The sequence below is a fragment of the Dipodomys merriami genome, unplaced genomic scaffold, assembly GCF_024711535.1.
Source record: "Dipodomys merriami isolate MVZ:Mamm:240054 unplaced genomic scaffold, mDipMer1.0.p SCAF_31, whole genome shotgun sequence".
Taxonomy (NCBI): Eukaryota; Metazoa; Chordata; class Mammalia; order Rodentia; family Heteromyidae; genus Dipodomys; species Dipodomys merriami.
This window is the reverse complement of record NW_027204604.1, coordinates 6565518-6581966: the sequence shown is the minus strand read 5'-3', so window position 1 is coordinate 6581966 and position 16449 is coordinate 6565518. Positions and strand designations below refer to the sequence as shown.

At 42.7% G+C, this 16449-nt stretch overlaps 1 protein-coding gene across 1 annotated transcript in view; it reads left to right on the top strand.

The window, feature by feature from the left end:
- The window catches only part of Hhat (hedgehog acyltransferase), a 233025-nt gene that overhangs the window by 170282 nt on the left and 46294 nt on the right, over window positions 1-16449 (top strand). The window contains exon 11 of the mRNA XM_070041440.1: window positions 14592-14736. Within this exon, the coding sequence (XP_069897541.1) occupies window positions 14592-14736 (145 nt within the window). The remainder of the gene's footprint in view (window positions 1-14591; window positions 14737-16449) is intronic.

The following is a 16449-nucleotide window of genomic DNA, read 5'->3' as shown; positions in this document are numbered from 1 at the left end:
AGAGCCAAGAGCAGGAGGGACTTACTTGCTTAGCTAGTTCCAAATGCGTAATTTATGTTAGAAGCTGAAGGAATAACTTGGGTTTTGGTTTGGGGACCTCACAACCATTTATGAGAAAACTAATCTGAAAAAATTGGTCCAAGAGATATGGTGTAATGTTCCAAAATGCAGATGTACTCTGTTAATACCTGTGATTTTGATCCCATGATCAAAGTTGCTCAGCAGCAGTAGTTTTCATTTCTGAGTTTTTTCTTCTGATATTGACCTCTGCCTTTCTAAAATCTATTACCCTACTTATTCTATTATTCCTTCACTTCTATTTTAAAAAATAAACAAAACAGCTTTTTACATAGGGTTTCAGCATCTTCAACCTATTCCCTATTTCTCCTAGTAAATAATAGTTCTGTTTTTGGTCACTCCTGCACTTGGTGTTTATGATTATCATCAGGCAAAGTGACTTACTGCCAAACCATTTACTAGAAGCACTTTTCATTTCTTGGACAACTGTTTTCCCCATTGGTTCAGAATTGCCTTGCCTCTTTTGTCTGACTAGTTTACTATCATCACATTTTTCTACTCTCCCACAGTGGTGAAAAGTCCCTCAGGTAGTATTTTCCATTTGGTCAGATGTATCTGGTGACTGGCTTCTGCCCTGTTCTTTCCTTAAAAGATCCCCTTTGAAGTCTTCCCCTCCTTGTTCCCCTGGGCCATTGCTCTTCAGATCAGTGATTCAGTGATCATCCTGAACTGCCCTTCTCTCTCCTGTTCTAAATCCCCATTTCTTGTGACTGGGTTATCTCATGCCCTTCCCATAGCTTTCTTAGGAAAGGATCATAGAAAATAATTTCTGACACTTCTTATTTCCAAAAATGTCTTACTTTATTCTCATATTTGATTTGTTGTTAGGGCATTCGATTTCAGGGTGAAAAGTAATTTACCTTGAATAATTTGAGCTATTTGCGGTTTATCTTGTAGGTTTATGATTAAGAGGTGCCATTTTGTCTCTTGTTTCTTTGTTTATAGATATCTTTTTTCTTTCCAGAGGCTTTATTTTTTTTCAAATTCTTTATTGTGATTAAGTGGTTACATAATTTCCCAAATTTCACAGTATTGTGGGATAGTGATGCTTAGTTAAAGTCACAAACACATTCTAACTTTCATGGGGCAATTGTCTATCATGGTCTATAACATTTATGAGTTCTATGAGCTTTGCAATACAGTTATTTCTTCCATATTGGGTGATATGTACATTTCTTTTGTTTTGCATAGCATCAGCTGTTCCCTCTTTCCCACTCGTTCCCTCCCTCCCATCGCTGCCAAAGAGTTGCTTAGTTCATTTTGGTCAATGTCCAGTGCAGCTGATGGGTCCCACTGTTGTATGATTTTCCCTGATTCCCTCTAGCTCTGTGTCGTCCTCCTGGTTTCCCTCCAGTGTGCACATATATATTATATATGTGATCAGCAGCATGGGGTTATTTAGTAGTGATTCGACCAGATGAGTGGAAGTCCTTTGTTTCTTAAGTCTTGCTAATTTTGTCATATCACCTTACGTTTTGGGTTTAACATCCACTTATCAGGGAGACCAAGTACTGTTTGTCTGTTTGCACTTCGCTTACCTCGCTCAACATGATTTCTTCTAGCTCCATCGATTTACCTGCAAATGCCATTATTTTGTCCTTTCTAATGGCTGCATAATATTCCATTGTGTATAGATACCATGATTTTTGGATCCATTCATCTGTGGTGGGACATCTGGGTTGTTTCCATATCCTGGCTATTGTGAACAGTGCTGCAATAATCATGGAGGTGCACGTGTCCTTGTATACTGGTTCCTGTTGTTCAGGATAGATGCCTAGAAGTGGTATGATTAGGTCATAAGGGAGGTCAATATTTAGCTTTCTGAGGACCCTCCAGACTATTTTCCAAAGTGGTTGTATAAGTGTACATTCCCACAAGCAGTGTAGTATGGTTCCTCTTTCTCCGCATCCCCTCCAGCATTTGTTGTTAGCTGACTTTAGGATGCGAGCCATTCTGACTGGGGTAAGGTGGTATCTCAGGGTTGTCTTTATTTGCATTTCCTTTACAACGAGGATGGTGAACATTTCCTCATGGGTTTCTTTGCCATTTTTATTTCTTCATCTGAGAAGTCTCTCTTTAGTTCCCTTGCCCATTTAGTAATTGGTTTGTTAGGTTTGGGAGGGATTAGTTTCTTGAGTTCCCTGTATACACTGGATATTAACTCCTTGTCTGATATATTGCTGGTAAATATTTTTTCCCAGTTAGTTGGTTGTCTTTCAAGCTTGGTTGCTATAGCTTTAGCTGTGCAGAAGCTTTTTATTTTACGGTAGTCCCATTTGTCCAGTCTCTCTCCAAGTTGTTGTTACCCTGGGACTCTGTTCAGGAAGTTCTTACCTGTGCCTATAAGTTCAAGTATCTCTCCTACTCTGTCCTGCAGTAGTTTCAGAGATTCAGGTTTGATGTTCAGGTCTTTAATCCATTTTGAGTTGATGTTGGTGCATGGTGATAGGCTGGGGTCCACTTTTAGTTTTCTGCATGTGGCTGCCCAGTTTTCCCAGCACCAGTGGTTGAAGAGGCTGTATTTCTTCCATTGTATGTTTTTGGCTCCTTTGTCAAATATCAGCTTACTGTAGGCATGTGGTTTTATTTCTGGATCTTCTATTCCATTGGTCTTCACATCTGTTTTTGTGCCCGTACCATGCTGTCTTTGTTATTATGGCGCTATAGTAGAGTTTGAAGTCTGGCATTGAGACCCCTCCTATGTTGTCTTTTTTGCCTAGAATTGTTTTGGCTATTCTAGGTTTTTTTTGTTGTTCCATATGAGTTTTTGGACTGTTTTCTATATTTCAGAAATGTATGTCATTGGGATTTTAATAGGAATTGCATTGAATTTGTATATTAATTTTGGCGGTATTGCCATATTCGCTATAGTAAGTCTACCTATCCAAGAGCATGGAAGGTCTTTCCATTTCCTGGTGTCCCCTGTAATTTCTTTCTTTAAATTTTTGTAATTTTCATTAAGTAGTTCTTTTACATCTTTGGTTAGGTTAATTCCTAAATATTTTATTTTTTGGGGGGGGGGTTATTGTGAATGGGGTTGCTTCCTTTATTTCCCTCTCTGCTTGTACATTATCATTGTACAGGAAGGCAACTGATTTTTGTGGGTTGATTTTGTATCCTGCTACTTTGCCGAAGTGATTTATAATTTCTAAGAGTTTGGGGATGTAGTTTTTGGGATCATGAAGGTATAGTATCATGTCATCTGCAAAAAGGGATAGTTTAACTTCTTTTTTCCCTATGTGGATCCTTTTAATATCTTTTTCTTGCCTTATTGCCCTGGTCGTATATGGCTTTTATTGAATCTTTATATGGCTTTATTAGAATCTTTGATGTTCTCAAATTTCATTATACCTGTTCTGAGTTGAACAGAGGAGGAAGGAAATCTAGAAATCTGTATGTTCATGACTCCGATTTTGAATCTTCTGTGGGTTTTTCTTGACTTCTGTGGGACATGGTGGCTCTGTCTGGGCCTTTTGGATAAGCTGGTGCATGAATGCTTTTCTTCTCTTTGGTATCTTGTAGTCAGGCATCTTAGTTCTGCTAATTCCTTCATAACAATGGCTTGTGTGTGCTTACTGATTATTCCTTATCTAGGGCTATATGGGGCTTGTGAAGGGAGCAGAGATGTTTGCTCTATTGGGTATCGCTAGATATTCCTATAATATCCCACATGGTGAGTCACTTTAGAATACTTTATCTATGTCTCAATTTTTAAGTTTTTAAAATATCTAGGTTACTGTAAAAGCAGGCTTAATTCTGAGGCTGTTACTTCTGTGGTTGAACAGGATATAGCTGAACCTTAACTACCACATGCTAGGCTGGGCTTATTTAGTAGTCCCAAGGGACCTCAGTGTTGCCTGGGGAGGGAGGCCCCCAGGACCCCGAGCCGCTGTCACTTGGGTGCAGTCATCATTAGGCTCCCAACTTCCCACCCGTGTGCCTGGATTCTTTATGCTCAGGGGAGGTGGCCAGGGCCTAAGGTCATTTAGTGGAAAGTTTCCTAGATTTCCTCTTCTCTTTTTAACTTATGAAGTCATTCATGACCTTTAGCTCTTAAAAAAAATACAGAGAAGGTGGAAGTCCTGTCAAATATCCCCCCTACCCCCATCCCCCCAGCAAATGAATCTTGTTCAGCTTTCCTTCTCTAAACGCTACCAATGTTTGGAGTGTATTCTTTCAATACCTTCCCAACACACAGCTATGCGTGTACATGGTTTAAGAAATATATTGCTGGGGGCTGGGGGCTTGTGTCTGTAATCCTAGCTGCATAGGAGGCTGAGATCTGAGGATTGTGGCTCAAAGTCAGTCTGGGCAAGAAAGTCCACGAGACTCTTATCTCCAATTAACCACCAAAGAACTGGATGCGGAGCTGTGGCTCAAGTGGTAGAGCACTAATATTGAGCATAAAAGCTCAGGGATAGTACCCAAGCCCTGAGTTCAAGCCTCAGGACTAACACACACACACACACACACACACACACACACACACACACACACACACACACACACACACACACACACACACACACACACACACACACACACACACACACACACACACACACACACACACACACAGGAAATATGCATATATCCTAAACTTGTACTTTTTCTCCCCATCCATGATATATCAGGACTAACACACACACACACACACACACACACACACACACACACACACACACACACACACACACACACACACACACACACAGGAAATATGCATATATCCTAAACTTGTACTTTTTCTCCCCATCCATGATATATCATGAAAGCATTATTCTATGGTAGTATATAGATATTCATGGTCAGGAATGATACAGGAAGATCATAATTTAGCCATTTTTCTGTTGAAAATTTAGGTTGCTTCTATTTTTTTTTCATTTTTGCAAATGCATCTTCTGAGAAGATTCCAATTTGAGCTTCCTTGCACATATGTGCAAGTGTTTCCTTAGGGCAGATACCAAGAAAGAATTGGCAAACTATCTCCTGGCCAAATCTGGCCCACTGTCTGTTTTTTGTAGCTAAGAATGTTTTTTACATATTAAATTTGTTGTGTTGAACTTCTTTTCCCCTATAAGACACAATAAATATCTTAATATGCATGGGCTCATTTCTGGGCATTCTATTGTTGCACTGACTTAGCTAATTATTCTACATTTGAATACTGAAGTTTTAAAATAGTCCCCTTTCTTGGAAACAGGATTTTGCTCCATAGCCAAGGCTGGCCACAAATGCATGATCTTTCTCCTCCACCTCCCCAGGTGCTGAGATTATAGACATATATTACCACAACTATTTTATAATAGTTCTTAGGGGATGGAGTGTACTAGTGTTTGAACTCAGATCTTTGCACTTGCAGGTTGAAGGCAGGTACTCTACCATTTGAACCACACCTCCAGTTTTCTGCCTTTAGGTTATTTTTTTTTCTCAGATAAAATCTTGCTTTTGCCATGGGTGGCCTGGACTGTGATTTTCTGTCTTTTCTGCCTGTGAGCTAGGATTACAGATGCATACCACCATGTTTGGCTTCACTAACTTTTTGCCTGGCCTGGTTTCAAAACACAATCCTTTGAATCTCATCTCAGCCTCTTGAGTATGTCTCTTGTGCAGACATGTACCACTATGCCAAACTTATAAAAAATGTTTGATTCCTGGTAGAGAAAGCTCTTGTATCTCAGTTGTTTTTTTTTCAGAATTACATCAGGTATGTTTGCCTATTGATTCTTTCATACAAATCTTAGTACTAGTGAAGTTTCCACAAATCCGTGTGTGTGTGTGTGTGTGTGTGTGTGTGTGTGTGTGTGTACTGTGACTTGAACTCAAGGCCTTGCAACTCTCACTAGGCTTCTTTGTTCACTGCTGAGCACTCTACCTCTTGAGTCATGCCTCCAGTCTGTTTTTTTTTTACGTAGAGATGGAGTCTTGAGAGTGTTAGGTTTTTAAAAAGAGGTAGCCGAGTAAGAACTGCACCAGCACCCATGTGGTATTCAGATAAGGGGTAGGTTTATTCAGTAGACCTGCTTGGACCAGGCAAGGGTGGCACTCCACGTGGCTGGGAAAGGCCTGGGAATGAGAGAGAGCTGGGAAGAGAGGAAAGAGAGAGAAAAGAGCAGAGAGAGGGGTAAGAACAGTAGCACTCACGTGGTATTCAGGTAAGGGGTAGACCTGCTGGGACCAGGCAAGGGTGGCACTCCACGTGGCTGGGAAAGAGAGAGAGCAAGAGAGCAAGAAAAGAGCAGCAAGAGCTAGAAACGAACAGAGAGAGAAAAAGAGAGAGTCTGGGCCTGGGCTAGCCCTTATGTAGGGTATGGGTGGGGAAAGGTGTGGCCACATCAAATTCAGATGTGACCTCAGCGGATGCAGATGTGACCTCTTCCAGGTGTCCCAGTTGCCTAGGTAACGCAGGTACTGGGTAGAGACTTTGCTGCGAGGAGGGTGGAGTCTGCTGGCCATCCAGTAGCGGACTTTACAGAGAGGTGTCTGCAAACTAATCCTCCACAGCCATAGCCAAAGGGAGTATATAGCTCTAAAAAAAAATGTGAGCTTAATTCATTAATGAAGAACAGAAATTTATTTCTGAGATCCTCTGGATCTTAGCCTCCTAAGTAGCTAGGATTATAGGTGTGGGCTACCAGCCACCAGAACACCACATTGGTGTGCATCATGATAGTGTGTTTGGTGAACTGAAAAGAGAAAGGCCACAGTATGTTAAGACAGTTAAGAGAGAGGCATCTGCAAAATCCTGAGCAGAGGGGAGCAGCCTACAGATGGGCTATGGCAGTAGAAGGCTATGAGAACAGGGTGAGGTAGTACCATTGGCCAGACATGGATCTCAGGCATGGAAAACACGACTTAAGTTCTCTGACTGGCCTGGGAACCAGTTGTTTCTTTAATGACTCGAAGGTAATCTGAGATGCTTTCATATTGTACACAAATTTGCATGCTCAACTACTGCTTCTGAAGTTTTTTTTAGCTAAGCTGGACATAACCCATGAAGCAGGAAACTCGTTCAAGTAAACAAACTTGTCTTTGATTTTCATCACTGTGGCTATTCAGTGCTCTCCTAGGAGCATGCATTGTTTAGATCTCAGAAATAGAGATTGGAAAAATGTAACTGCATGGACTAGATAGTTTTGTGGTTGGTTGAGTGTGCTGTTAGCCATGTACTCTGCTTAGGACTCATGGCTGACACTCTACCACTTGAGCCACTTTAGCTTTTTTTTTTCCTAGTTAATTGTGTTTCAGAGCCTCTGAGATTTATCTGCCGGGGATTGGATTTGAATCTCAATCTTCATATCTCGGCCTCCTGAGTAGCTATGATTATAAGGGTGAACCTAAAAGTTATTTGAGTTTCCGACACTTAAAAAAAGGAAAGAGGTATTCCTTTCTGAGTACCTTCTTGTCTCCATTTGGCTTGACTACAGTATGATGTTGTAATGAAACCCAGTTGTGAGAAAACAGAGAAGCCACATTTTGAAAGGTTGAATTGGAAATCTTCATTGGAGAGCTGGTGTCTGCAGGTGGACTCTTTTCTCAATGATCTGCAGCCCAGAATTGCGCTGGAACAAAGCTTTTAAAGACAAAAATCACATGCTTGGGGTGGAGACCAAGCCTTAACAAAAGCAGACATTATATGGGAATACTCAGGTGCAAGCAGAACGTCCAATCTAAGGAACTAGCTCCAGGGCCAGAAATAGCCCACTTAGGAGGATACAACACAAATCATTTAGGGAGATAGACCATTCAGGTGATAGCCACACCATTCAGGGTGATAGCCAGACCATTTAGAGGAAACCAAAGGCCAGCATTCTCTGCAGCAAAAGCTTTCTTAAAGCTAAACAGCATGGCATCTGCATATTCTCTGAAGCGGTGCTTTCCTAGCTCTCCTGGAGAGAATTGCATCTGCAGTTCAATGAACTGCTTCTCTCACCTCTATAGACTTTTCAGAGCTGGGTGGAAAGCACCCTCCACCCAGAAAGGCACCAGGATGGCTGTGAGAACAAGGCCAGGTTACTTAGACCCAGTCTCCTTACTTCAATGGGACTGAACATTAAGGAGTCAGAAGATTCTTTGACTTACTTATGACAGGGCAAGAGAGCGAGAGATAAAGATAGTGATAGTGAAAGAGGGATAGGGAGGAGAGGAAGAGAGAGAGAGAGAAAGAAAGCTGCTAGATCATCATAGAGATGATAAAGAAGAATACATCATGAAGAATGGGGCTAGCTTCATCCTTCAAGATGTTATTGGGAACAGGATGGAGATGAACAACTAGTAGAACATGGGCTTCTAACTAGAAATGAGGTTTTGAGAGGAAACATTGTCCTACAGACTAGTACAGTGATGGGACTTTGCAACCTGAGTCTCCCCGACCTTGAATGTTTCTTGGCCTGCCCTTCTTGGGTGTCATTTTCCATCCTTCCCACAGCTGCTCTCCGTGGCCTCCACCATGCTCCTCCCTTGCCATCATCTTGTTCGGCTCTCTCTTACCCTCTGCTTAGCATTTTCATTATAAAATGAAAACCTTCAGTGATTATATGGAAGCACAGTGTCCAGCTGCTCAAACCCACCCAGTTTCCATTTTTAGCTTCTCCCCCACTCAGAAATAAACAGCATCAGGTCCCACTTGCCAAGCCTTTGTCACAGTCTCCAGCAGCCATTCCTCTGGCCATCTGCTCCCCCAGATGCTCAGCCTGTCCCCTCCTCCCATCTCAGCCCTGAATGTAGACCCTCACGGACAAACGAGGGCTCCACCCAGCTCAGCCTTCTGCAGCTCAGGCAGCACCATCTGCCTCTCACCGGTGTATGGTGTTCCCAGCTTCACTTCTGACCCAGATTCTCCAACCTGTACATTCCCCCGCCCCCCTGCTCCCGACACACACCAAGCAGGCCCCCTGCTTGCTGGCCACAGTTAATCTTGGAACTTCTAGGAACAGGATGTTGACTGGAAAGGATGGAGGAGTTGCCATGAAGATGTAGGTAAACATCTCACAGCAGGAACTAGGAAGTAGCTGCACAGAAGTTTAGTTCAGCTCTGAGATTTTGTTGGTTGGGGCTACATTCCACACCTTTGGAAGCCAACGTGTTACAAGGAAGTTTCATGTCACTGCTAAACTGTTACTACAGTCCCAGCTCTCACCAGTTCCCCTGGTCAGAGACAGTGTCCCTAGACAGAGGAACTACGGCTCTGCTCAGGCTTGTACTTCCTGGTTTGGCCTGTTTTATTCAAGCCAAACTCCAGAACCTGCACATGTAGAGAAACAGCCCCAACCCACCTTACTGTCATATGTCAGAGACCCTAGGGAGAACTGATTGCACCTGCATGAAAGAGGGTTGGCTTTTTCTAGCCTGTCTGCCTCCCCATTCCTTCTTTGCTTTATGCCTCGTGTGTCAGTGGCTGGAGACATTGGTGGCTCTGCTCCTCTCTCAGCATTGGCAGTCAGGGGAGGAAGGGGCTGTAGTAGGAAGACCCCTACTCAGGCCGGCAAGCTCACCTAGTCGTCTGGAGTGACAGAGCCCACCACAACAAAGTTGTTAATAAAGAAGCAACTTTATTGAGAAGGTTCCTACACTGACCAGCCAGGGCCGCAGCACAGGCTCGGGAGCTGATACTGCGACCCCAAGTGGCCCACGTACTTAGGTTTTTAAAGGTCAAGCCTGGTCACACAGGTGACCAATGAGATTGTCACACACCCAAAAGATTGCAGTCATACTAGACCACACGCAGGTAGCCAATGAGGTTACAGTTTGTCACATAATGGCTGTTTAAACCAGCCTATCACTTTTGGTTTAAATGACTCACGAATTCAACGGTAAGGCAGAGCTTAAGCATACACAAAGGAGGAGTTTAGTGGAGTTTAACATAAGCACGTGAAAAAGACAGACGGTAAACTCGCCAGTAGAGCCAGATTACTGGCTATCTGTTTAATCTAATCCGTTCAGTCCTTAACAGAATAATGAAGGTGGGTTAAGTTGTTAAGGGGAGGGAGATCTAGAGACATTCTTTCCATTCCAAGAACTGGGCTGGTTGGAGCCAAGGTCGAGTTAACCTTGTTCAGAGGTTTTTTCCCCTAAAATCCCTAAAACAAAGGCAAAGCCTGGTAAGAAGCTGTGCCAGTTTCCTCTCAGGGCCTACTTCAGGGCCTAGTACTGGGGTGCTGAACTCTTTCCCTGGCATGGGTTACATTTCTGTGGGCCCCAGAGGAAAATTGGTCTTGCTTTTGGCATTGCTCCTAATGCCACCATGGGCTAGTTCTGCAATGAGTATGGAAGAATAATTCAGTTACTGATGCTTATTGTCGCAAGCCCTCCACCCCCAAATAACACACCTGCTTTTTAGTTGGTGAGATAATACAAAATTCTTCGTAACTTTCAAAACATCCCCAAGGATGACAGAGCCACTACTGTAAGGTATATTAAATAGGTAGGTTTCATTAGGTATCCAATGAAAAGAACACCACGCACTATTCAGGCAGGAGAAGAAGTTTATTTACCAAACTGCTGCCCCTGCCAAGCATGGTGGAGAGGTATGGCTGATAAAGGGGCCACCCACCCCTGGGCCAGGACTTATCTAGGCCAGGGATGGGAAGAAGTGTGGCCAGGTGGGGGAAAGGTGTGGCCACATTGGATCCAGATGTGACCTCAGGGTCTGGGGCCCTCCTAAAGTCAGATGGGAGGCACATGACCAGAGGTGGCCCAAGATGTGACCTCGCAGGAGGGGAAAGTGACTGCTTCCAGGTCTGCCAGTTACCTAGGTAACAGATACTGGGCAGAAACTTAGCCAAGAGGTAGGGAGGTGTTTGTGTGCAGACCTTACAACTATCAGTAGATCAGATTGCCACAGACTTTTCTATTCATTGAGAAAGACTGTGACCAGCACAAAGCTTTCTTATATCCTGATAAGCTCATGTTAATGAAGTTCAAGTTCTGATACAACTATTTAAAGAAAATAACAAAAAAGATGTATATCCTTTTACTGTTAAGTATGATCATCTCCCCTGTATCTGCAGTTCTAATTTCCATAGTTACAGTTACCTGCAGTCAACTTTAGTCTGAATATATTACATGAAAAATGCCAGAAACAACCAATTCATGTTTTAGTTGTTTGTCATTCTCAGTGGCTGGATGAACGTCTGTTCCCTCTGGAACATGAGTCATCCCTTTGTCCAGCATGTCCATGAGGTATAGCTACTTCCTTTAGTCACTTGGTAGCTCTCTTGGTTATCAGATTGGTTGGCATTTGTGTTCAAGTAATCCTGTGTAGCAGGCCAATGCTTTGCCATACGGTCTACCTCATTCACTACATTTCATCTTATCATCATCATCATCATCATCAACAACATCCTTCTCCTCCTCCTCATCATTATAGTGGTAGATTAAGCTTCTCTGAAAGGGACCATGTTCTTATAACATTTGTTACACTATATTGTCATAATTATTCTGTTTTCTTATTGTTCATATCTATTTGCTTTGATTTATAAATTCAACTTTATCATTGATTTATATGCATAGGAAAATTCATATATATATATATATATATTTATGTTACAGTTTGGCAGAAGCAGTGATATTCTATTTTTATGCTTCCTGGCATACAGTAGTGAGTTTTGTCAGCGGCTGATACTATTAGTTAAACCTAGGTTTGTGGATTTCCTTGATCCTTGTTTATTCTGTCTCCTACCCACTCTCCCTAGGGGACAATCAAGAGTTGTTTTTGAAGGTCTTGATTTTCCTTTAAGTATTTTACTATCTGTGTCTTTCACATTCTTGCTTATTAATGAAAAAAGTGGTCTAGAAATGGAATTTTCAGTGTCTTCCTATCATTGAGATAAGAACTTCTTTCACAGTTGCTATTATTTTGATTTTTTTCTCCCCTAAGCAGAGATAGCAATTTATTGAACCATAACTGAAAGAAATACTGGGGTAATCCCAGAATCTAAGAAAAATCAGTAGGAGCCAGATCGGGGTGAGCTTATTTCTTGCTCCTTTCTTGTCCCTCCCTATCTGCACCCACTGCCCCACCCCACCCCTGCCTTGCCCCCTGCCCTTTAGCTCAATCCCCTCCTGTAGCTCCATCTTTTCCCTGTGCCAGGCAACAGCAGCCCAGCCCTGCTTAGCAACCCTGTGGAACGCTACTCTTCTTTTTTTAGAGTCTGTTGATTTTCTTTAAAAAAAAAAAAATTGTAATCAATCACTTCCCATAAAAGGAGAACCACCTTGATTTTAACCAAGCTACACATACTCTGCAGTTGACATTAATAAAGCAAAGATCACGCAGGGCCTTTGAGTCCCCCTCCTAGGATATGAGGCTGGAGAAAAATGCCTGGTGTTGGAACAGAAGTGCTAAGTGTCTGAGTCGCTGGGTCTCTAAGAAGTCAGATGTGTCAGCAGTGGCTCCTTATGCCATGAAGACAATTCATAATTTCTTGATTTGTTATTCTGGATTCTTTTTTTCGCATCTCCTGGCTTCCTCTCACCCCAGCTCCCCAGTGACTGCTAATTGAGTCAATAATACCCAGAAATATCTTCCTGTGCTTTAAAATGCAGAAGCTGGTAGATTAATGTCTCCTTGTTCTCAGAGGTAAGGACCACTGAATAAGAAGCTGGCTTCTTTCCCTATTGCATTCATCTCCAGCGATGACACGTGTATTTATCTCTACCTGGCCTTGTCTGACACCATCCCCAGTATAGGCTCATGGCCTCTTAGAGAGATCAGAGGCTGTGTTGCCTGGGGCCTCTAAGTAGGACCTAGGGGCAACACTGAACCACTTTCTAGATCATGCGCAGACATACAGCTCAGTCAGCACCTACTGTACAGTTTATCCACAAGGACACCATACTTGAATGTGATGGCCATGAAAACATGCTCCAAAGTGGCATTCGAGGCGAGAACCATGATGGTGAGCTGTGCTTTATCAGCTATATCTGAGCATCTAGAAGATCCCTGGGGCTGAGGAGTGAGGAAAAGGAGTGGTCAGGAATTCATTTCTCTAAATTGACCAAGAAGACTTTGACCAAGGTATACAGAATGAACATGAATGATCCACAGCAGCATGGGCAGAGTCAGTGAGCCTTTAGTTTTTAGACTTTTTTTGTGTGTGTCAGTCATGGGGCTTAAACTCTGGGCCTGGGCACTGTTCCTGAGCTCTTCAAGGCTAGTGCTCTACCACCTGAGCCACAGCGCCACTTCTGGCTTTTTCTGCTTATGTGGTACTGTGGAATCGAACCCAGGGCCTCATGCATGCAAGGCAAGCACTCTACCACTGAGCCACCTTCCCAGCCCAGTTTAGGCTATTTTATCTTGTAAATTGCATAGGCTACTGACATTGAATCATTTAGCATTTTATTTGAGGCCTGGCTCTGTGGCTACTCTAGTGATAGTGATTGGAAAGATGCAGTTAAGGCCAAAAGCTAGCAAGACTTTCTTATCAACAAAGAAGCCAGATATTGTGGCACATGTGAATAATCTCAGTTATGTAGGAGGTATAGATAGGACGATTGGAGTCTAATGCCAACTCTGGGCAAGAACATGACACCCTATCTGAAAAATAATCCAAAGCCATGAAGAGGTGTGGCTCCAGTGGTAGAGGGCTACCTAGAAGTCCCGAGTTCCAACTCTAGTGTCACCCCAAGTTCTGTTTTTGAGACATAGCTATAAAGTCTAACACATCATAGATGTGTATGCTTCTGGGGCATTCAGGAAATGCCTCCAGATTTTTTTTATCTGGCCTTTGGATTAAGCTGACACATTTGTCAGAACCCCATGGGGCCCCACGACATGGCACAGTGAGCTCACTCAGGAGGGATGAGAAACAAAGGCTTTGTTTGCTTTATAAAACCCACCAGGAAATATTAGAAGAATGCAATGCAATGCAAAGCTAGGAAGGATGAGCAGGATTCTTTACCATGATTGTGGGAAAGCATCCCTCCAGTCTCAAGTTCTCAGTCACTGTGATCAGCTGCTATTTTTAGCTGCTCTTGTGTGCTGTCAGTTAAATGTGTGGCCCAGGCTACAATTCCAGCAGTGGAATTGATTTTTACTGCTGCTTCTGCATCCAGGGAGTGGATTTAGGGTGGTTAATTAGTTTCCAGGTCAGGTCAGCAGATCTAGAAGATCATTCTAATCTTACTGCTGATTGCTCTGATCTTGACATAGAGCTATAGACTCTAGTTATCATAGAGAACAGTTTAGAGTTATTGCACCTATAGATATCCATGAAGAAAACATGAGATATCTCAGCAGGGGAGAGGGGTGGGGTAGGAGGGCTGATAAATCTTCAAGTGCGTCAGCATTTATTCAGGTCAGAGGTAAGTGCAGTGTAGGAGGAAGATGCAATATAGAATAAGATGCACCATTTACTTCCTTAGACTAGAACTAGCATTGTTGCAAGGATGAACATCTGGAAAGATGTTTCCATAATGATCTGGCTCTGATTTAGGCTGGTGGCCAATATGTCTCAGCTCTAGTCCTTTCACTTCTGTAATGAGATACCTTCTTACTTTTTTCCTTATAGGCTCGATACCTCTCTCCACAAGCTCGCCGTCGACTGCATGCTGCCCTTGCTTCTTGCTCCACATCCATGCTGATCCTGTTCAACCTGGTGTTTCTTGGGGGCAATCAAGTTGGGAAAACCTACTGGGACAGGATCTTCATTCAAGGTAAATTTCCAGGCAGTGTGCTTTCAGCCACTTCCTCCATGAATGCATTGGGTGTCAAGGATGAGATCTGAAGATCATTTGTATTATATTCATGGAATATGACCTAGAAACATATCAATGATAGCTAGCAAGATAAATAGAAAGCCCACAGACTGGGAGAACTTCACTAGCTATACAATAGACAAGGGCCTCATATCAAACATATACCTAGAGCTCAAAAAATTACCCTCCCCAATAAAAATCCTCAAAGAAAGAACCACACCATTAATAAGTGAGCTAAAGAATTAAAAAGAGGGCTGGGAAGGTGGCTCAGTGGTAGAGCGCTTGCCTTGCAAGCCTGAGGCCCTGCGTTCGATTCCTCAGCACCACATAAGCAAAAAGAAAAAAGCTGGAAGTGGCACTGTGGCTCAAGTGGTAGAGCGCTAGCCTTGAGCTGAAGAGCTGAGGGACAGCGCCCAGGCCCAGAGTTCAAGCCCCACGACCAGACCCCCCCCCCAAAAAAAAATTAAAAAGAGGGGCTGGGAAGGAGGCTCAGTGGTAGAGAACTTGCCTTTCATGTATGAGGCCCTGGGTTTGATTCCTCAGCACCACATAAGCTAAAAGAAAAAAAAAGCCTGAAGTGGTGCTGTGGCTCAAGTGGTAGAGTGCTAGCCTTGAGCTAAAGAGCTGAGGGACAGCGCCCATGCCCAGAGTTCAAACCCCATGACCGGACCCCCCCCCCAAAAAAAAAAAGAATTAAAGAGAGACTCTGGAGAGGAAATAAGAATAGTCAATACATGAAGAAATGTTCAACATCTCTGGCCATAAAAGAAATGCAAATCAAAACCACACTGAGATTCTACCTCACCCCAGTTAGAATGGCCATTGTTAAGACAACAAATAATAGTAGATGCTGGTGGGGGTGTGGCCAAAAGGGAATGCTACTACACTCTTGGTAGGAGTATAAACTTGTTCAACCACTCTGGAAAGCAGTATGGAGGTTCCTTAAAAGACTAAACAGAACTACCCTGTGATCCAGCAATCCCACTCCTGGGCATTTACCCAAATGAACAAAACAAGGACAGGCTAGTGCTACCAACACAACTATGTTCATTGTAGCATTATTTACCAAAGCTAAGATATGGAGCAAAACCAGATGCCACTCAGTAGATGAATGGATCAAGAAAATGTGGTATATATACTAGGCTTCCATCAGAAAGAATGACATCTCCCCATTCATTAGGAGATGGAAAGACTTGGAAAAAATCATATTAAGTGAAGTAAACCAGACCCAAAGAAGCATAGGTCCCATGGTTTTCCTCATTTGTAATAATTAGTATATATCTAGGATAGTCCTAGCAGAGGATCACAAAAGCTCAATGACTATGAACATATGACCATATAAAATGATGCTTAAATAAACTCCAAGATATGGAAACAAGAAGTTTTTTTTTAAATATACTGTGTGAAATTATTTCTTTTTTCTTTCATTTTATGTCTATCCTCTGGTTTAACCCCTGTTGTCACTGTTTTTGATTTTGGTACCCTGTGTCTTGTATATGTATTTATCTGATTGGGGAAGGGAAGGAGAATAACAAAATGGTGAGACAAAGGACAAAGGGTGGACCAGTGAAATAGCGATACTCATAAGCTACTATGTTGGAAATGAACTTTAAATTTTGAGGGGGGGGGAGTTGGTGGGGAAAGGAAAGTGGAAGAAAAACAAGAGATGGG